Here is a 22,347-nt window from a genome sequence, read left to right on the forward strand (position 1 = left end):
CACTGGAGCTGCTGAGCTAACAGTGTTAGCATCAGGTAGTTCTGCTGAGCTAACAGTGTTAGCATGCACCCTGTCTGAACTTTTTTGGGTGAACTGTTCCTTTAACACGCTGCTGATCACATGTTCACAGAGCTGAATAACAGGTTTCTCATGTTGAGTCTAAACATCCTGAACCAGATGAAACCAGGAAACACTGAATCCAGTCTGAGCTCCCAGCGTGCTGATTATTTCCCTGATCGATCAACGAACTGAAGTCTGATCAGCTCGTCTGTCCGGCCGATCAGCTCGTCTGTCCGGCCGATCAGCTCGTCTGTCCGGCCGATCAGCTCGTCTGTCCGGCTGCTCTCTGACGCGTCATAAAGCGGTCAGCTGGTGTCGAAGGACGTGTGGCTGAGTGTAAACCAGAGTTCATGAGCTCGTCTGTTTTTCTCAGATTTGAGACGCTTTGATCTGAAGAAGTGTAAATGGGGCCAAAACTGTTTTTGTAACGGTGTCACTTTAATCTCAGCTCCGGAGCTTTTGTACCAGGAGGGTCGTCGTTGACTCGCTCCCTCCCCTCTGAGAGCAGCGGCGGAGCTCAGGGCAGCTGTTCAGACAGATGTGACAGAAGAATCAGTCGTGAGTCGTTGAGAAAGTTGCTGCTATTGTCTCAAACTGTTGCCCTGAGATCAGTCGGTCTGTGTGGTGATGACAGAGGGTCCATCTTCATCCTCCTCCTCCTCCTCATTACTCTGTATGTTGTAAAGTGACTAGAGTCCAGACAGTTGTGTCGTCTCCACGTCCCAGTGAGTCCGCTGGAAGAATCAAACTGTACATGATCACACTGTATGATTCAGTAATGATGCTAATAACAATAATAATAATAACCTTTGTAATTTAATAAACACACTGGAAAGACACACAGAGGAGAGCACAGTGTTTTTAATGACATCACACACACACACACACACACACACACACACACACACACACACACGCAGTACGTATGAAGGTGGGAACTGTAAATAATTAGAACAAAAGATCAAATATCAGATCAGTATTATTGATCCCAGACAAAAAAAGCAGGATTTTCTCCACTTCCGGCCTCTCAGATGCAAAGTTCTGCTCACACACACACACACACACACACACACACACACACACACACACACACTGGTGCCTCTGTGAGCATCAATCAGAGGTCATTAAAGGTCACCGATCGATACCGAGCCCCTGCCGTCACCCAGCGCCTCCCTCAGGATCTGCAGCTCGACTGGAGACCTGAGAGGAACAACTGGCTCCGAAAGGCCACAAGAACCGCCGACAGCGACGGGACGGTCTCAACCTCATCTGGTCCGAACCCTCGTTCTCACTTTAAACAGTCACTTTATAAAATTCTGCTGCTTCGTAACAAATTAACAGCAGAGATGATTTCAGATTATTGATAGTAAAAAGCTGTTTACTCCAGATGGGAAAAATAACCAGCGTAAAACCTCAAAGGAAAAGAAGGTTCTGAAGCGGTTTCGCTTAAAAGGATTATGAACCAGAACAATGACAGAATAGAGGCGAACAAGATCTTTTATGTTTTGGGGTTAAGGAACCATTTTATGCGACTTTGTGTTTAATTCATCAAAAGAGACGTGACGAGCTGACAGCAGGACGATCAGCGTCCACACTGTTTAGGACCGGATACTGAACCCAGTGACGGCTGTGGCCCGGTGCGTCTGAGGGCTGAAGTGACACAAACTGAATGATAATAACGAAGGCCAATTGATTCAAAAAGTCCCGATCTGATGAAGACGGTCACATTCATCATTTATCTTTCACAACACAAAGTCATTTAGCATTTAATTATCATATCTTGTCACTTTCTAGGTCCAGTCCGCTCAGCCCGCCCGCTGACATGGCCAAGCAACGAGTCTTCTTCGACGTCACTTCCAACGGCTCCCCGCTGGGCCGGGTCGTGATGGAGGTAAACCGAGAGTCCAGCCCGTCAGCCGGTATCACAAATGATAATAACGAAGGCCAATTGATTCAAAAAGTCCCGATCTGATGAAGACGGTCACATTCATCATTTATCTTTCACAACAAAAAGTCATTTAGCATTTAATTATCATATCTTGTCACTTTCTACCCTCTTTTTTTCAGTCCGCTTGTATTTTATCACCTCAGTTTGTCACTGAGTCTTTGTAACGTCGAGCTTCACGCTACAAAAAGAAGTTGAATAGAGAAAGTAATTTACTCATGCGGCTCTTCTAGAGATCCAAATGTAATCGGACCAAATGGATCAAATTACGTCAAGCGAGTCATTTTGCTGTTTGTGACGCTCAAAAAGAAAGTATCCACCATTTTATAGAAGCTTATGGGGAAAATTGTTTTTGGGCCCAAGTGCGTCACGTGACGCTGTGATTACACGATGTAGCTCAAGGAAGTTCGTACGAACATAAAACCTCCATGGCTCAAAAATTCACAATAAAGAGAGAATAATTTGGCTCCGCAGGCGTCTGTCAACAAAGGGAAATGAGTTTTCAGCTGCAATACCGCGAGTGACCACTGGGAAAAAGCGAAGCAATGCTGAGTGGCGGCGCTGTATCCAGGTTGCACGTGCATCCAGGTCCACCGTCAGCCATTTTCTATCAGCAGGCCATGTGGTGGTTTACTGCAGGTCTCAACACGCAAACCTGAAATAAATCAATAAACACTTAAATTAAAAGTTACTGTTTCTAACATCTCCGTCTCTACGGGATACAAACACATCAGCCTGAACAGAGTCTGTGTCTGCAGCTAACTGCAGTCAGCATCTCTCTGGTTCCTCTGTGGGATTATTGAACTGGATTCTGGATTATCACAGAAAATAATCTGAAGGTTCTGATCCGTCCAGGTTCTGTTCATCCAGATAATCTCCACAGATGAATTCTAGCAGTAAAAAGCTAATGCTAGGCTACAGACAGACGACATCACGGTCACATGACTTAAACGTCTCCACCACTGAGCGTCTTACTGCACAATTACTATCCAGGTTTTCTATAAACTGATCGATGCACGAGTTGTAAAGTCAGAGTCAGAACAGTGTGTAACTAAAGTGGGCCTTTGCGTTAGCCGTGCCAATGCTATGCTAACTTTGAGTACGTTTGAATAAGAGCTGCAGCATCTTCTGCTTCGGCCTCATCAGGATCCATCACTGGTTCAAAAGATGCTTAAAGCTGCAATATGTGAGAATCTGCCACCTGTCAAGGTCATGATCAGACCAAACGAGGGGCAGCGTTTCATCAGTTAGCGCCCGATGCTGCTAACAGTGGCTACCATTAGCTCGTTAGCTCAGGCAGCAGTGGGGCTAGTGGTCGGGACTGTGGAGCACCAGGGAAGCGTAGGTGCTAACACCGCTAGCATTTTCGACCAGGACAGGCCAGGCTAGCTGGTTAGCATGCTAACGTCATTTCCATCCAAAGTTCGTCCATGTTGCACCTTTAAACAGCTGATTCGTTGTTCGGCCTGTTAGTGTGTCTGTTGTCGTCAGAGGCCCTGTGTGACCTCTGACCTCTGACCTCTGACGTCAACGTGATTTTCGGACCGAACAAACTTCCGCGTGAACTTTGCTCTGTCTTTGTGCGGGAACAGGAGGACCGCGCCCTGACCGCGTGAGCGCGCACACATATTTCCACCAGCGGGAACGTGCGCGGACTGCGGGACTTGAGGTCAACCCACCGCGTGCGCTGCGCGTATTGGACGCCCGAGCCGTCAGTGATCCGCCGCGCGCGCTGCTCCGGGACGCGTGAGTTGACGTTTCCGAGCGGGACGGCGCCGCGGGGCGGTGTTAACCGGCTCCCGCTGCGTCATCCAGCCTCCGTGGCAGCGGTCCACTCAGAGGTCCGAATCAAACGCACCGTGAAACGCGTCTGTCCAATGAGGAGCCGGTACAAAGGGCGCTCGCGCTGCTCCTGCCGATGATTGGCTGGAACAGACGCCTTTAAGTCCTCCGCTGTTACCGATTGGCTCGCGGTCACGTCGCTCCGCCCACCGGCGTTTTATATAAACTTAATCCGCGCGGCGCCATCTTTTTCCGCTTCCTGTGGCCGCTGGATTCTTGTCGCCGGAGAACCGCTCAGCCCGCCCGGTCCAGTCCGCTCCAGCCCGGTCCAGTCCGCTCAGCCCGCCCGCTGACATGGCCAAGCAACGAGTCTTCTTCGACGTCACTTCTAACGGCTCCCCGCTGGGCCGGGTCGTGATGGAGGTAAACCGAGAGTCCAGCCCGTCAGCCGGCTGCGGTCCGTCAGCCTGCAGCGAGCAGAACAGCTGTCTGTAGGACCGTTACGGTACCGATGCTCCAGAAGGTTAAACCCGGGTTCAGATGTTCAGCCCAGTTCTCAGGTCCGTTTGACGGGTTCGCTCAGCTGTCACGAGCTCTGTTGTCTTGATCGGACCATGTGCACGTGTGTCTGGCTTCCGTCCAGCGCTGCTGGGTACCGGGACAGGTACCGGGACAGGTACCGGGACAGGTACCGAGACAGGTACCGGGCAGGTAACGGGACAGATAACGGGACAGGTAACGGGACAGATACCGGGACAGGTAACGGGACTTCACGCTGTTGTTCGTACAGGTGTGACGCTGGTCGTGTTCAGTTGTTGGTGCTGACATGTTCGTACTCAGACTGTGGGACGAGAGACCAGAACAGAACCGGTTGTGTAATGAAGTTGTTCTGTAAGGACCGGCTGAGATCCATTCAGTCACTCTGCGCTTTAAATCGTCGGTTAGCGCCGAACTGCGGCGGGTTCGGCCCCGCTGTGGTCCAGTGAGTCCATGTTTTAGTCGTGAAGACGCGAGCAGTCCGGCAGCGGTTCGCCGCTGGCTAACGGGCTCAGCTAATGCTAATGCTAACGGACCGCTCCGTCAGTGGGCCGCGCGTACAGAACCGCTCGCGCTGGTCCTTGTTGCAGGGAAACCTGCTGTCGTCACTGGAGTGTTTCGGTTCTGACGTGTGTCATGGTTCTGGTGTAAAACACGAAATGTCCCCGCAGCACGTTCAGCGCTGGTTCCGGTGTTCATAGATGGAGGAGCAGTTCTGGAAAGTTCCGCGGTGCTGGTGCGGGCGGGAGGAGGAGGAGGAGGGCGATCCGCAGTGTAACAACAAGCGGATGTAGGAGAGCTGGACTCTGGTCCACAGTGAGGACGCATGATGCTACAGAACCGGTACCGGCTCATTGTCACGTAGGCTGCGAACCCGCTCGGTTCTGCAGTTAGCACGGGGCTAACACGTCCAGCCATTTTGTGCCCACACTCGTAGCTGTGCCTCGTTATGGGCGTTCCCGATGTTTGGGCCGAACCCGCAGACCTCCAGCCTCCCGGTTCTGAGGTCCACACAGTCCGTGCTGCTGCTGCGGGATCAGGTAACCTGAGCTGGACAGCTCGTGAATTCTGAAGTTCTGGGTCGTGTTACTGTGAGCAGGTGGAGGCTGCAGGCTGCAGCAGACCAGCTGCAGCTCACAGCTGGTCTGCTGCAGCCCCCCCCCCCCCCATGCAGGGCATGCAGATATCCGTGTGCTGCATTGCTGCATTCCTGTTTCCACCATCACAGAACACAGTCAGCACACACTGATCCCATCAGAACCTGTTGTGTTTGGACTGCTGCCCTCAGGCTGCAGAACGATATCAGGAAGGCAGTTTAGTTTGAGTTTCCTCCTCACAGTTGCAGCTGGTTGCAGCTGGCCGGTGCTGGTTGCAGCTGGCTGGTGCTGGTTGGTGCTGGCTGGTGCTGGTTGGTGCTGGCCGGTGCTGGCTGGTGCTGGTTGGTGCAGACGTAGTTATTCAGTCTCTTGCTACACAGAACAAAGTTCACTGGATCTGAACACGGGTTTGGCTCCGGGCCGGGTTGGCAGCGGGCCACATGTTCACTGACTGGTTACTGATTCACAACTTTTACCCTCCAGCAATCTTTTTTTTATTGTAATTGTTTGTGTTCTGGGCGGCACCAGTTCACTGGCGCCTTGTTGGACTGACTCTGGGCGTGTTCATGTGTGTTTCTGCAGCTCGAGGCCGACGTGGTGCCCAAGACCACGGAGAACTTCCGGGCCCTCTGCACCGGCGAGAAGGGCTTCGGCTACAAGGGCTCCATCTTCCACCGCATCATCCCGGGGTTCATGTGCCAGGTGAGGCCGCTGCAGTTCAGTTCAAAGTCCTGTGGCTGAAAGTTCTGGATGTTTTTTGATGATTTCTGTTTTAGATGTTTTGGACCACTTGTAATCACACTGAAGCCGAAGCAGCCAGTTTAGGACCACGAGTTGATTCATGATTTGACCTGAAACTTTAGATTTTCCTGCAGATCGTTTCCTTCGTTTGTCTTTAAAATGTGAGAACAAAGTTGAGCTTTTCAAAACGTCACATTAACAAAATAACTTCGTCGTGAAAAAGATTCAGTTATTTGAAATCAACTCTGATTAAAATCATCAGATAAATCAGAAGTTTCTTTCTGTCTGCATTCACGTGTCCACTCGTGCTGTTGGATGGAGTTCTGCACTAAACTGAGACCTGAACCCGTCCAGTACCCAAACCTTTCAGACCCGACTCATCTGAACTAAATCTGAGAACCAAACCGGACCCAAGATCCAGGTTTTATTTTTTCAAAGACAAAACTATAAGTTTGTAAATGACTGACCTGAACATTTCGCTCCGGCTCATCAGAACCAAACGGTCTCTGTCGCCATGACAACATTCAGGAAATGAACTAGAAAGTGTTTTAAAGTACGAACCTGCGAACGTCTCGTGATGTTTATCGACCTAAAGCACCGAGCAGAAACAAGGCAGCGATGATGGAGCCGGATCTCACTGGTGGACGTGTGAATGATCGACAGGCTGCAGCAGCTGATCTCAAAACAAACTTCTTAAATTAAAATGTCAGCAGATAAAATCTCGTCCCGACTGAAACGTCCTCAGAAACGAGCTCCAGTCGTTATATATCGACCTAAATGATGCAGTGACGTTTATTTTAAAGGTGGTCTGTGAAGTAGTTTTGTGTTAACTTACATTTTAATTAAAAAAGAGATTTTGATTCATTATTTGTTTTAAATAGATTTCAGTCACACACACACCTGCAGGCGACCACAGCAGGTAACACGCAGCAGTTTGTAGATCCACTTTGACTTTTCACAGTTGAACAAGGTTGAAAACCTCCAGAACAGACCTGTGCTGACCCCATCAGCAGGAGGCACGTCCGCCGACGATGGTTCTGGTCGGTCTGGTTCGGGTCAGTTTGTCGAGCTCCAGTATTAAAGTTCGTCTGTGTTTAACTCGCAGGGAGGCGACTTCACCAACCACAACGGAACCGGTGGGAAGTCCATCTACGGCAGCAAGTTTGCTGACGAGAACTTCACCCTGAAGCACACCTGTGAAGGCATCCTGTCCATGGCCAACGCCGGGCCGAACACTAACGGATCCCAGTTCTTCATCTGCACAGCCAAGACGTCATGGTAAGAACACACGCTGCAGATGTGTCGGCTTAAAGGTCGTCATCTCTTTGCACAAAGGTTAAACATGAAAACGAGGAGCTTCAGACGCTGGAGTCACTTTTTTGAGGGGAAGAATAACAACCAGAGCAGAAGAAGTCGCAGACGATGGGCATCAGTGATTGGCTGTTGCTCACGTTTCTGTCTGGCTGATTGGTCGACTGAACCTGCTGCTCTCCTCCAATCACTGAGCGCCCAAACGGTTGCTAAACTCTTAAAACAAAATGCAGCGTTGAAGAATCGTATTGATGTTGAATCACTCGAGTGGCTCCACATGAAGGAAAGAGCTGCAGGAGGTCGTGTTGAATCCTGTTGTGCTGAATGCTGTTGTGTTGAAGTGTTGTGTTGAAGTGTTGTGTTGAATGCTGTTGTGTTGAAGTGTTGTGTTGAATCCTGTTGTGTTGAAGTGTTGTGGAGGACGTTTGGATTTTTCATCCCCACCGTTGAGTTCAGATGACATTTGAAACGGTTTGTGTGCACTCGATAAGCAGAACGTTGCTGCAGTGCAGATAAATAAACTGATCTTTAGTCCAAAAATGACCAAGTGAGTAACGTGTGTCCTGTGCGGAGCTGAGACCGGATCTCACGATCACAAGAACAGATTTAGTTTTAAGGTCATTTTCTGATGAGTTTCAGCTGCAAACATTTTCTGCCCACTTAATTGCTTTATTTTGACTTGGGTTAGCAAGTGGTACCATTGTATTGAGATGGGTCACGCTCTGAGCCAACATCAGATAAAACACTTGAATCTGCTGGATCCAGAATGTAGTTTGGATCCACATCAGGTTGTACTCCACCTGAATACGTCGGGTTTGGAGCTGATCAGAGTTTTCAGCCTCTGATTCTGTGTTCTGACCCAGCTGCTTTATCGTACATCCATCAACCCTCACACTTCTGCTGGTTGTCTCTAAACGCCGTCTGTCCCCGCAGGCTCGATGGGAAGCACGTGGTGTTCGGCCGGGTGGTCGAGGGGCTCGAGGTGGTGAAGAAGATGGAGTCCTTCGGCAGCCAGAGCGGCAAAACCTCGCAGAAGATTGCCATCGCCGACTGCGGGCAGCTCTAAACTCAACACTACGCCCTCTCTGCTTGCCCTGTAGCCACACCCCTGTAGGCTCCGCCCCCTCGCCGCCATTCAACATTCCTATTGATGGAGAATTGATCGACCCCCCCCCCCCTCGCCACCCCCCCTTTTTTATTCTGTTGACATGTTGCTGCATTCGTGACTTTGACAGTTTCTTTTGCATTAACGTCTTTATTTCCACTTTTGTGTCCCAACTTTTTTTTTTATGTCAAAAAATGAAGAAAATAAAACAGAACGGTTGCCTTGACGATGGAAACGTGTGATTGTCACATTTTGTTTTAGCATGTAGAAGGTTTAATTATAGAAATGTGATTATTACACCAACAGATCACGTTTCACTAGAAGCTGCACGTTCTCCTCTACAACCATCATTTCACATCAAATGTTTATCAGTGAACGACATCGTCAGTTCAAGTGAGGAAACACTTCTGTCGTAAACTTAAACTGTCCCAGTCCAGCTTTGAGCTCGTTGCTATGACAACAGTCCATAATACATTTTAAACCAGCTTCAAAGAACCAAAAATCTGTCAAGTCAACATTATCTGAATAACTCGGAGAAAAACATCAGCTGATTTTAAACTCATTAAAACTTCAGGATGAATCTGAACAACACAAACAATCATGTTCATAAAGAACGTGAAGTTTGTCAATAAAATAAAATGTAACTAAAATATTTCTGCTGAAACTAAACTGATCCGTCTTCTACACAGTCTGAGGTACCTGAAGGGTCCAGCAGAGGGAGCTCTTCAGCTTCACACTGATCAACAGCTTCACCTAATTCAGAAGAAGAAACAGTTCAAATGTGTTTTAACTGTTTCTTCTTCTGATGATATAAAGTCAGGCTCAGCCATCATCTCCTCCTGATGATATAAAGTCAGGCTCAGCCATCATCTCCTCCTGATGATATAAAGTCAGGCTCAGCCATCATCTCCTCCTGATGATATAAAGTCAGGCTCAGCCATCATCTCCTGATGATATAAAGTCAGGCTCAGTCATCATCTCCTCCTGATGATATAAAGTCAGGCTCAGTCATCATCTCCTCCTGATGATATAAAGTCAGGCTCAGCCATCATCTCCTCCTGATGATATAAAGTCAGGCTCAGCCATCATCTCCTCCTGATGATATAAAGTCAGGCTCAGCCATCATCTCCTCCTGATGATATAAAGTCAGGCTCAGCCATCATCTCCTCCTGATGATATAAAGTCAGCTCAGTCATCATCTCCTCCTGATGATATAAAGTCAGGCTCAGTCATCATCTCCTCCTGATGATATAAAGTCAGGCTCAGTCATCATCTCCTCCTGATGATATACAGTCAGGCTCAGCCATCATCTCCTCCTGATGATATAAAGTCAGGCTCAGTCATCATCTCCTCCTGATGATATAAAGTCAGGCTCAGCCATCATCTCCTCCTGATGATATAAAGTCAGGCTCAGCCATCATCTCCTCCTGATGATATAAAGTCAGGCTCAGTCATCATCTCCTCCTGATGATATAAAGTCAGGCTCAGTCATCATCTCCTCCTGATGATATAAAGTCAGGCTCAGCCATCATCTCCTCCTGATGATATAAAGTCAGGCTCAGCCATCATCTCCTCCTGATGATATAAAGTCAGGCTCAGCCATCATCTCCTCCTGATGATATAAAGTCAGGCTCAGCCATCATCTCCTCCTGATGATATAAAGTCAGCTCAGTCATCATCTCCTCCTGATGATATAAAGTCAGGCTCAGTCATCATCTCCTCCTGATGATATAAAGTCAGGCTCAGTCATCATCTCCTCCTGATGATATACAGTCAGGCTCAGCCATCATCTCCTCCTGATGATATAAAGTCAGGCTCAGTCATCATCTCCTCCTGATGATATAAAGTCAGGCTCAGCCATCATCTCCTCCTGATGATATAAAGTCAGGCTCAGCCATCATCTCCTCCTGATGATATAAAGTCAGGCTCAGTCATCATCTCCTCCTGATGATATAAAGTCAGGCTCAGTCATCATCTCCTCCTGATGATATAAAGTCAGGCTCAGTCATCATCTCCTCCTGATGATATAAAGTCAGGCTCAGTCATCATCTCCTCCTGATGATATAAAGTCAGGCTCAGCCATCATCTCCTCCTGATGATATAAAGTCAGGCTCAGTCATCATCTCCTCCTGATGATATAAAGTCAGGCTCAGCCATCATCTCCTCCTGATGATATAAAGTCAGGTGAAGTCTCGTAGTCCACAGAACATTTCTGGAGCTTCACAGTAAAACAGAGTTGCAGCGTTCTGCTGAACAGCTGAAGCAGCTGGAGATGATTTAAACATCAGATGTCTCCATACAGCTCGTCTGCTGTGACCCAACATGTTATATTTTTCTATCTATATTTTTCTATATTAAAACGATGCAATAGTTTTCTACTAACTATTTATCTCTGTATTTTAACGTGGATGGTATAAAAGCAGCTTTGGTTTTCTCTGTGAAACATAACTGCTGACATCTGATGCAGCGTCTCATTATTATTATTAAATGAAATATTCTTAATTTTCTTCAGAGGAAACTCCTCACAGAAACCTTCAGGACCGTCCAGTAAGACTTTTAATGAACTGTCACTCTTTGAAGCACCAGGTGTGACTCTGCAACACAACATATCTTTGATTTCATGTCAAACTGATGTTTTTCACATCCTGCCGATTATTTTAGTTAATTTTGAACTAATATTCTGACGTTATGTTCAAAAATATAAATATGGAAAGTAACTTACTACAGAAATATGTATTTTCTCCATCAGTGAATAAACAAGCTGTTCTCAGAGGAAACACAGTTTGAAGCTAGAAAGGTGGCAGGGTCCGCCACATATAAACAAAGTAAAAAACAAATTGTCAGTTTGTTTATTCGGTCATGAAAACAAAGAGAGTTTGGTTATTTAGTTTGTTTAAAATCAGCCAATGAGGATCTTTCTCTGCTCATTAACATTTCTTCAATAAAACTCCATGTGCTCCTTTAACCTAGCATAATGCTAATGCTAACTATAACATTAAAGTTGCTTTCATAATTGCAATTAAGGGTGCACTATAGAAGAATTGGTACCGTCAGTTAGCTCAGTTAGCTCAGTTAGCCACGCAGTTAGCGGTCCTATCAGCTGATTCTGACCGTCCTGGGAGCAGATAACTGATGTTTTTACATATTAATTTTAATATTAATATCCTCACATAACGTTCTTTAAAAGTTCAAAAACGTAAGAAGAATCTTTTAATCCTGTTTCAACCATGTAAAGCACTGAAACATGGTGTATGGAAAAGTTCCTAATTATTGTTACTATTATTATTCAGTATATTTGACTTTAATAAGGCAGAAAGAGGAAACAGCAGTCAGTAAGTCATATGCACTCTTTATTATTATAATACAACCTACATTCATACTGTTTATTGACTAAAATAACATTAATGGAGAAATATCTGAAGTGTTGTCGAGGCCGTCGGACCGTCAGCGTCTCTCAGGTGTGATGTGGACAGTCTGACGATCAGCTGAGCAGAAGCTTGTTAGCTTAACGACAAGCTAACAGTAACAGTCAGGGCCTCCAACATGGCCGCCAGAGGTGATGATGTAACTGAGCCTCGAGCATGAGACCATTATGAAACAACATTTTTCTACAAACTGAACCAAGTTTAAATTAAATGTGTACAAATACTACAGAGTTTATCATGAATCTGTCAGCAGCTGCTCTCTGCCGTCCTCCTCTTCTTCCCAGAATGCCTTGTTGTCCTCTGGGCCTGCCTCTGGGGCTGACACACACCTTGACCTTTGGCTTTTCCCGACTCCGCCCGGTTGACGGCGACGCAGGTCAGCCCCGCCTCGCAGTCGCAGCGTCCCAGCTTCCTCCTCAGTTTGCTGGAGCCTCGCAGCAGACAGGCCTCGCCCTCCACCGGGATCCTCTGACACCGCTTACCGGTCAGGTACCGGACGCAGCACAGACCGGCCGCACAGTCACCGGACCGCACGCAGCTCGACATCTCTGGAGCTGGAGACATAAATACAGATATTATCACAGTGCTGCGGCCACGACTCGGACCTCTGACTGTCAGCGTGAACCAATGAGGTCACATTACACCTGGACACGGCGTTGGAGGCGGAGCTCCGTTCATTCCTATGAAAGCTGCTCAGTGGAGCATGAAGCAGGTAAAGCTCCACCTCCTCAACCCGGGTCTGAAGATACTCAGATCCTCCGTGTTGTGTGATCCACAGAGCGTGAGCACTAGAGACTTCCACCGACCGAGACGGCTAACTTCCTGTTTAGCGCCAATGTAAGCTTACGGGAAAAAGTGGCAGTGCGTCACGTGACGATGTAATGACACAGTTTGACCACTATGAAAGCGTGGCGCTCTCTCGGGGATGGCGTGCAGCCGACCGCACGTCGAGGGTGTAAATGTTTTAAATGTCCCTGTCAGTGTTTCTACGCCTGATGTTTGTGGACTCATGTTGTCACTAATGTGTGTCCCTCACTGCTCCGGCTGCTTCATGAACTCTTTACACACGACTGAAGAGTCCTGTACTTCAAACACTTCTTAAAACATGCAGTGCACTCTGGGACTTGTAGTTGACTTCCAGTGACTCACCTTTAGTCCTGTTGAAGCCGTCTGTGTTCATCTGTCTGTCTGTCTCTGTGTCTCGCTCTCTGTCCGTCTGTCTGTCCTGTGTGGACAGTCTCCTCTGAGCTCTGTTACTGCATCCTCCACTCTGAGAGAGAGAGACAGATGATAGATGACAGACAGACAGACAGACAGACAGACAGATATTAGACTCTGACGTTCATTCTGGTGACAGACTTGATAAACGATCGTTAATTGGACATTTTCACACAAATTTTTTACGTGTGAAAATAACATGACGTCACATGTTTGACGGACATCTTTACGAGTGTTTGTCTTCTTTTGTGTTTTTTACACATTTCCAGCGAACACATGTTCACGTGTGGATCTCCATGGCAACTGAGCAATCCTGAGATGTGGTTTTTAAACAGCAGAAGAAGCTAATTAACAGTTTACTGAGTAATTTTATACTTTAAGTTTGTGTGACCGACCTCAGGTACGGTGCAGTCCGGTGTCGAACATGCTGGTGTTGATTCTCGATTGGAGTTGGAATTCGTCTCCGGCCGCCGCCGTACAGGACGCTCCACCTGCTCGCCATTGGAACGATCCTATTGGACAGGTCAGAGTGATGTCACATTTAGTACCTCTGATGTTAAAGTAAAACATCGTCATGAATTTAACAAGTTCAAAAAGCCGACAACAAACTCAAAGAGAGTTTCTGTCTCCATTGACTCTAAGGTACCAAACGATAGATCTTTCTAAACACAGTTTATTTTTATTATTTCTCGTCCTGTATTTGTGAAGCACGCATCAATGACACAGAAACACATCAACACATCAACATGTTAATGAAGCACAATGATCGGATGAAGTGCAGCCGACAGAACACAAGACTGTGGGACGAGGCGAGGTGGACTCTTCAGACGGGTTGGACCGTGTTTGCACATGAAGCTCCTCCCGGCCTCATTTCAGCCCGTCAGATCATATTTCCCTGCTTCTCCTGCTCCTTACTCCCAGCTGATCAGAAGGGTCAAAACACCAGTAAACAGTGTTAAAGAGTGGACAGATGAAGCTGCAGCAGCTCTTCAGGACTTCTGGACTTCAGGACTGCGACCCAGGAGGACAACATGACTCTCAACAGTGCCATCATACATCCCCCACAGCTGCCCTTCGCTCAGGTGACAAGGAAGCAAACAACATCTCCAGAGCAGACTGAGCGCTGACATCAGCAGAGACTGGAGAGAGGCCTCCACACCAACAGCACCAGAGATACATGGCAGGAGATCCAGAACATCACAGAACCCATCATGTGTGAGGCCACGCTGAACTCAGCTGTGAAGTCTGCTCCACCTCCAGAGGTCCGGACACTGTCAGTGAACTGTCCAGATGATGTACTGACCGTGTACTGAAGACATGAGCCCATCAGCCAGCTGATGTTGTGACTGACGTGTGAACACCTCCCTCTCACAGGAGGCCTCCAGACAGCCTCCATCCTTCCTGTACCTGAACCTCTGCTGTGTCGAGTCTTAATGACGCCCTGTGGCTCTCAGCCCGTCTGATGAAGTGTGAGAGGAACTGGTTCTCCAGCACGTCAAAGACAACATCCCTGCCGGCCTGGACCCTCACCAGTACACTTTCAGAACCAACAGATCCACAGAGGACGTCATATCGACTGCCCTCCACTCAGCCTGCACAGCTGGAGGATAAGAACAGCTGCATCAGGATGTTTGTTGACTTCAGCTCAGGACTGCAGTGTGAGACACCAGGAGACTGTCCAGTGAAGTGTGAGGACCACAGACCATCAGACGGCATCGTAAACAACGTTGGCAGTTCAGATCAGGAGGAAACGAACAGAGAACCAAAACCAAACAGCCCGTCTACATGAGTGGAGCTGAGGTGGAGCAGCTGGACTCTGAGGTTCTGGGATCATCACACATCAGCACCCTGGTTAACACAGCACAGAAGGATCTACTTCCTGCAGAACCTCGCCAAGTTCTCCTCAACTTTTAGAGGAACAGTAGAAAACATCTGGAAACATCTCTAACGTCTCAGGACAGGACGGCTGGTGGACAGAAGCGCCACAGTAAAGTATCGATGCTCTTACCGGCAGCTCGGAGCTCTGCTGCGTCGACTCTTTGGAGGATCTGATGGTGTTGGAGTCCAGAGCCAGACCACAGACCAGCGACACACACAGGAAGCTGCGCCACATCCACATCCTCAGGCTGATGGACGAGTCGCTCCTCTGTCAGTAATCAATCACTGGATCCTGTTGTTATCTCCTCCTCGCCACACTTTACTCTCTCCTCTACTTCACTTCTACCTCAATGATTTTGTTCAGGGACTTTTATGAGCTTCACGCTGCGCTCTGATTATTCATCTGGTTATTAGAAGAATTTGTTAAAATCCTTCCAGCAACCTCCAAGAAAAAGCATCTACCTGCTGTTCAAAGGCGTGTGAGAGAATAAAGGTGAATCTGTGCTCCTCTCCGCTGGGTCTCCACCTGGCTGCTGCCTTCAGGTGCGTTTGTTTTTATAGCCCTGTCCTCCCCTCTGATCCGTCCTCTTTCAGCTGCCTGTCTCTCAGAAGTTTTGAAGGTGCGTTTGAAGCTCGACCGCATCAGTCGGTGGAGACAGCGCCGCCTTCGCTTCCTTCCTGGAAGCCTCGCGGCCTCAGGTGAGGCGGCACGTTTGATACGTGACACCGCAGAGACCACAGAGAGATTAAAACACACCTGGAGACACGAGACAGGTAGAGCCGTCTGTGTGTGTGTGTGTGTGTGTGTGTGTGTGTGTGGTTTTACTTTATGTGGTTTAAATGTTACGATAAAGACTCATTAGAGCTGAAGCTGTGTGTCAGGCGGCGGATGTGTGAGTGTTTACAGGTGATTAAAGCTGATTAACAGACAGAAGTGAATCCGCTTCATGACGACACCAAACAGGTGAACAGTAATCTCAGCTCAGCGTCTCTGAACACACAAATCCAACACAATCGTTCTTCCAATAAAGAGATTTAAAATGGAGAAGAATGTGTCCAGGTGTGTTTGTTTGTTTGATTGACAGGTGTCCCAGCCAATCACACAGCTGTCCACGACACAGGAGGACGGTTCTGTCGTGGCCAGAGAGGCGGCCGACCAGATGTTTGGAGGATATCTGAGGTCCTGATGTGATTATATGTTTTATGATGCTTCTTATTTCTCAGCAGGACGACAAACGTGAACTCACAGAGTCAAAGTCCACGTCGATCTTTGAGGTTTAAACGTCCGGATGAATCAGCAGCAGGACGATGGGTCGGTGAGCGTCCGGACTGAGACCGTCCTCTGCCTCTTCCACGAGGTTCAGTGTCTGTGACGCTTCACGAAACAAACTCTACACCACCCGAGTGTTACTGATATGAATCTAAAACACAGATTTTAGGCGTGAAACCGCTGAATAGTTTTTATTGACAGCCAGACAAGAAGGCTGCCAAGCCAGAGACCACTGTTCAAGACGGTGTGTCAACATATTCTAGCCTGAAACACTGGATCTGTGTCGGCGCTCCGGCAGAGACCGATGTTTGAAGCCACATTTCAGTGTTTGTAGTGTGAAACAAGACGATGGGACCGTCTCCAGCTGTGTTTGAGGAGACAGAACCAGGTCATTTAGGACAAACCACGATGTTTCTAAACCGGACCGGAGCAGAACACAGCGGTGTCACTGCACAGAACAGAACTTTGAGCCTGAAGGAACAAAGAAATGTAGCGACAGTGACAGAAAACGTGAACGCAGCATTGAGAACTGTGAGTCAGCAGCTGGTCTCAGTACACTGCTGCCACACGCAGAGATCCTCAACAAACATACGTGAAGCCTGAAGCCTGCTGGGCCGAGAGAACAGCAGTGTACACAGACCTGTGTGTGTGTGTGTGTGTGTGTGCGTGTGTGTGTGTGCGTGCGTGCGTGCGTGTGTGTGTGTGTGTGTGTGTGTGTGTGTGTGCGTGTGTGTGTGTGTAGATGTGTGTGTGTGATAAGGTCTCCAGCCTGCAGGTTGTTCCAGGGCTACAATAAAAGGACAGCAGATGCTCACAATTACTGACACACACACACACACACACACACACACACACACAGGTCAGAGGGTGTATCATTTGCGTTGCTGGTGTGTGTTTGTGTGTAGATGTGTGTTAGTGTGTGTCTCCATATTGTCTGTTTTTATCAGAATAAAGGAAACATCCTCCTTCCTTCAGTCCTTCCTCGTCTCCTCGTCTCCTCTCCTCCTCCTCCTCCTCCTCCTCCTCCTTCCTTCAGTCCTTCCTCTCCTCCTCTCCTCCTCCTCCTCCTCCTCCTTCCTTCAGTCCTTCCTCTCCTCCTCTCCTCCTCTCCTCCTCCTCCTCCTCCTCCTTCCTTCAGTCCTTCCTCGTCTCCTCGTCTCCTCTCCTCCTCTCCTCCTCTCCTCCTCTCCTCCTCTCCTCCTCTCCTCCTCCCCTCGGGTCAGATCGAGGCTGTTATCGGTCCGTCAGCAGCTCAGAGAAGAACAACAGGAGCATCAGTCGTCCAGGTAGGACCCACCTGTCTGTGTCTCTGTCCGTCGGTCCAGTCGCTGCTGGAAGTTCATGTTTTATTTTAGATTCTGATCCGATGTGAGTCCATCAGGTTCAGGTTCAGAATCAGCTTCAGTCTTTTTATTTATTTTTATTTTTTAGATTTTAGTGCTTTTTTTCAGAATATTATCAGTTTTATTTTCTGTGTTTTATTTTCTGTGTTTTATTTTCTGTGTTTTATTTTCTGTGTTTTATTATTTAAAGTTTGATCTTGCTCAGTTTTTCTGTAGGTTTTTTTTATGTTCTCATTTTTATAATGTGAGTTTTTATTTCTTGCATGTTTTGTGTCCGTCGAGCGTTTCTGTTCGCAGATGTTGAGATATATTTACAGTTCATGTATTTTTAGTGTAATTTCTTGTATTTAATTTAGACGTATCAGATTTATTCATGTTTTTAATCTTCCTGAACGGGATTCACTGTGCTTTGTTGTATTTGTTTTATGTTTCCTTCACTTGTTTTAATTTCTTTATATTTGTATTATTGATTTATTATATCTTTATATATATTTCTGGATCTATTGTTGACGTCCTGATGTTCAGATTTTGTTCATTGTTTTTATTCTACTTGCTGTTTTCATTCAGTTTAATTTGAGTCTCTATTCTTGTTTCCGTCAGGATGAAATGTTTCTGGATGCGTACTGATTATTGATCTCATCAGCTCGTGTGATCATTGATCGTCTGTTTCATATTTTTATTTACTTTTTAAAATTGACAAAGAGAAGGAAACATATTGATCTGCAGACGTCGTCATGTTTCTCTCTGCTGCGTCAAACTGAACATTCAGAGACTAAATTACATTTCACATCAATTATCCATCAAACAGGAGGGGGGGGGGAGGGGGGGGGGAGGGGGGGAGGGGGGAGGGGGAGGGAGGGGGAGGGGGGAGAGAGAGGGGGGTGAAGCAAACGAGATGGACAGAGATAAGAGAATGAAAGGAGGTGTGTGTGCGTGTGTGTGTGCGTGTGTGCGTGTGTGTGTGTGTGTGTCTGTGTGTGTGTGTGTGTGAGATAACCGTGTTAGTGAGGGAGGAACGAGCCTCTAAAACAATCAGCAGTCAGAACAGACAGCCAGTAAACAGTCAGCCGGGTCGTGTTCGCAGTAACGAGGAGAGTCTGAAAGTTTAAATGTTGAACTGAATCATTTTCACAAATCTAAATATACTCTGAACGAGATAAAGCAAATATAAAATTCAGTTATTTCACTGAAAAATAAAACAGTGTCTGAGGCTGATGATGTCATCAGTTCTGCAGGTATGTGGACACATGGACATGCGGTTCATCCTGAGGGGAACATGAACATCACAGAGCTGTTGACATGTGTAAGTCTGGAGCTGTGACGCTAACATACCTGATTAAATCTCTTCTATTTTCTTCTCTGTTGGTTGACGATCGATCAAATTCTGTGTTAGCGCCCCCATCAGGTCAGCAAAGGAGAACTGCCAGTGTGACGTGACTTTACAGTGTCTCAGCGCTGGACTCAGGTCGGACTTAAGTGTTTAAAACATTAAAGAAATCTTTGCAAATATTTAGTGAAAAATAAAAAACATTTAAGATTTCAAATGAAGACTGAACAGGAGAGCTTTACTGAGACGTGTGCAGTCGAGTCAGTGTCTCCAGCTGTGTGACGTGTTTGTGATTTGGCTTCATAATGTGTCCGTGTTGTAATAAAGGAACCGAGCGGAGAGCAGCTGCAGCTCCTTCATATCACGCCTGATCTTTAATAAAACAACAACACGCTCTGTTATTATCACACACTGCAGATATTAGTCTGAGCCGACACACTCAAACCCTCAGAACAGTGCGTTTGTGTCTGATCTGGAGTCTGTTGACAGGTGTGGGGACACGACAGAGACTGGCTAGCTGTTTCCCCCTGCTGCCAGTCTTTAGGCTAAGCTAAGCTAGCTGTGAGTGCAGTAATGAGACTGATTGTATAGTCACAAGTCCAAAAGTCTTGAACTGTTCCGACACTGGCTGTCGTTGTTCACCATGTTCATGTCACTGACCAGTTGAGGGCGCTCACACAGAGACGTCCTGACTCCAGACTGACACGTCAACAGCTCTGTGGCGTTCATGTTCCCCGCAGGATGAATCAGACCTCTGCTGGTCCTCTGACGTTTCATCTAGCGCCATCATCAGGTCCACATGTCCATGTGTCCTCATACCTGCAGGACTGATGACATCATCAGCCTCAGCTAACATGCTGAACTATTTGTTGAACTATTACTTTTTGTATTTAAAATGTGTATATTCTTAGTTGCTGTTATTTTCTGTTATTGCTCTGTTTAATTTAAAGGCAGCTGACAAAATATAATTAATGTTAAAAGGGTTGGTGTAAAGGCTTCGGCCTACACCTTTGTTTATTTGTTTTGTTTGTTTGCTTGTTTTTCTGAAGCTAGAAAGCATTACGTTAATTTATTGTCTAGTGTATCTGCGTTTTTATAAGTTGGGAAATGACAAAAATAAACTACACTGTGATGGTGAACATGGCGAACATTATACCTGCTAAACATCAGCATGTTAGCATTGTCACTGAGCATGTTAGCATGCTGATGCTAGCATGTAGCACTGGTGCAGCCTCTCAGGGATGTTAGCATGTCTCACTGTCACATTAAGTTTTTATTGAGTGGTTATGATACTATGATATTTGTCACCGGTGATATTAAAGAAACGTGTTGAACACTTTAATAAGACGATATTTGTTGTGTTAATAGAATATAATCTGTATAAAGTTCATGAGACAACATGAGAAACTCTAATAAACAAGCTAATAATCTGTGTGTGTGTGTGTGTGTGTGTGTGTGTGTGTGTGTGTCTGTGTGTGTGTAGACATGGCGTGGCTCGATCAGAGTCGAGGTTCTCCCAGACTCGTCCTGGTCGTGGTGTGTGTCGCTCTGCTGCTTGACAACATGCTGCTCACTGTGGTCGGTGAGTTCACACGCACACACACACACACACACACACACACACACACACACACACACACACAGTAGCAGGTTACACTGTGCTCAGCTGTCCACAGACTTTTGGCCACGTGGCGATCGTCCTCTGACGGAGTCTCAGCTGCTCTGTGATGCAACTGAAAACCTGCAGGTCAAAGTTGTCGTCAGCAGTTAGACTCAGAGCTGAATGTGAAGGCTGCAGAGGTCACACACACACACACACACACACACACACACACACACACGACCTCCTGACCTTGAACTTTAAACGGTCCGGTCTCGGTCCACCGTTGTCTCCTCCGGTCTCTCTCAGATCAGATCTCTCCTGCTCTTTTCTCCTCACTGGGTTTTATTTGCTCATTATGTGTTTCTGCAGCTTGAAATAGTCGGTTTAGTTTCCTAATGAATGAATGAATCCATCTTCACTCGCTCATCACCTCTTTTGAAGCAGATTTAATTTCTGAATAATATTCTGATCATTTCCAAGAAGGTTCGTCACAAAAATAACAAAAGTTTAAACAAATATGAATAATAACTGAATATTTAGGTTGAATATGGCAGGTTGTCCCCAGAGTCTCACGTCCTGAGTGACGCTGTGAAGCGGACTCCAGTTTTACTGCTGTAATACGTCTCACAGCCACCGGTGGCAGCGCAGCTCACTGCGGCTGAGGAGGAGCGAGTGAGGAAGAAACCCTGAGCCATTTTGTGTTCTCAGGTGGTTCGAGCGAGTCGGAGTGAACCAGCGCTGTCGTTATTCTGCCTTTAACAAAGTGTTGAACATAGACACAAAATGGCTCCTTGAGACAACCAGCCAATCAATCAATCAATCAATCAATCAATCAATCAATCAATCAATCAATCAATCAACCAATCAATCAATCAATCAATCAATCAATCAATCAATCAATCAATCAATCAATCAATCAATCTTCCTCCCTCAGTGCCAATCATCCCAACATTCCTCTACGCCATGGAGCATCCCAGTCCGGAGCCCCAGACCGCCCAGCCCTCTCTGCTCCCTCTGCCCAGCCTCGGTGCACCACGTGTGGGCACAGTGCCGTCACAGTCGCCCCCCCTCAGGTCAAAGCTCCAGAGCGCCCCGACCCCCCCCTTCCCTCCTCTGCTGTCCCTGTTCGACAACACGACCTTCAGCCTGCAGGAGGTCCGGACCGACCCGACGCCCGACACCGACCCGCCCAGCACCGACCCGCCCAGCACCAAGCTGACCAGCACCAAGCTGACCAGCACCAAGCTGACCAGCACCGAGCCGCCCGGCACCACCACGGACCTGCAGACCAACGAGACCAGCGAGGCTGCAGTGGGTTAACGAGGGGGGGGGGGGGGGGACAGGGATCACATCAGCTGACTGACACCTCCTCTCCTCTCCTCTCTCCTCCCTCCCTCCCTCTCCTCCTCCTCTCTCCTCCCTCCCTCTCTCCTCTCCTCTCCTCTCCTCTCCTCTCCTCTCCTCTCTCCTCCCTCCCTCTCTCCTCTCCTCTCTCCTCTCTCCTCTCTCCTCCCTCCTCCCTCTCCTCCTCCTCTCTCCTCCCTCCCTCTCTCCTCTCCTCTCCTCTCCTCTCCTCTCCTCTCCTCTCCTCTCCTCTCCTCTCCTCTCTCCTCCCTCCCTCTCTCCTCTCCTCTCTCCTCTCTCCTCTCTCCTCCCTCCCTCCCTCTCCTCCTCCTCTCTCCTCCCTCCCTCTCTCCTCTCCTCT

The 22,347-nt window shown here is 47.5% G+C and overlaps 1 protein-coding gene and 1 pseudogene across 1 annotated transcript; both read left to right on the forward strand.

Moving 5' to 3' along the window:
* The first annotated feature begins 1,859 nt into the window (after positions 1-1,859).
* The window catches only part of LOC140995770 (peptidyl-prolyl cis-trans isomerase-like), a 23,818-nt pseudogene continuing 3,330 nt past the window's right edge, over positions 1,860-22,347 (forward strand).
* Positions 4,050-8,813, forward strand: ppiaa (peptidylprolyl isomerase Aa (cyclophilin A)). Its single transcript, XM_073465853.1, has 4 exons — positions 4,050-4,210; positions 6,004-6,123; positions 7,268-7,440; positions 8,407-8,813. The coding sequence occupies exons 1-4, from the start codon at positions 4,142-4,144 to the stop codon at positions 8,537-8,539; spliced, it is 495 nt and encodes a 164-aa protein (XP_073321954.1). The 5' UTR covers positions 4,050-4,141; the 3' UTR covers positions 8,540-8,813.

Source organism: Pagrus major, chromosome 5, assembly GCF_040436345.1.
Source record: "Pagrus major chromosome 5, Pma_NU_1.0".
Taxonomy (NCBI): Eukaryota; Metazoa; Chordata; class Actinopteri; order Spariformes; family Sparidae; genus Pagrus; species Pagrus major.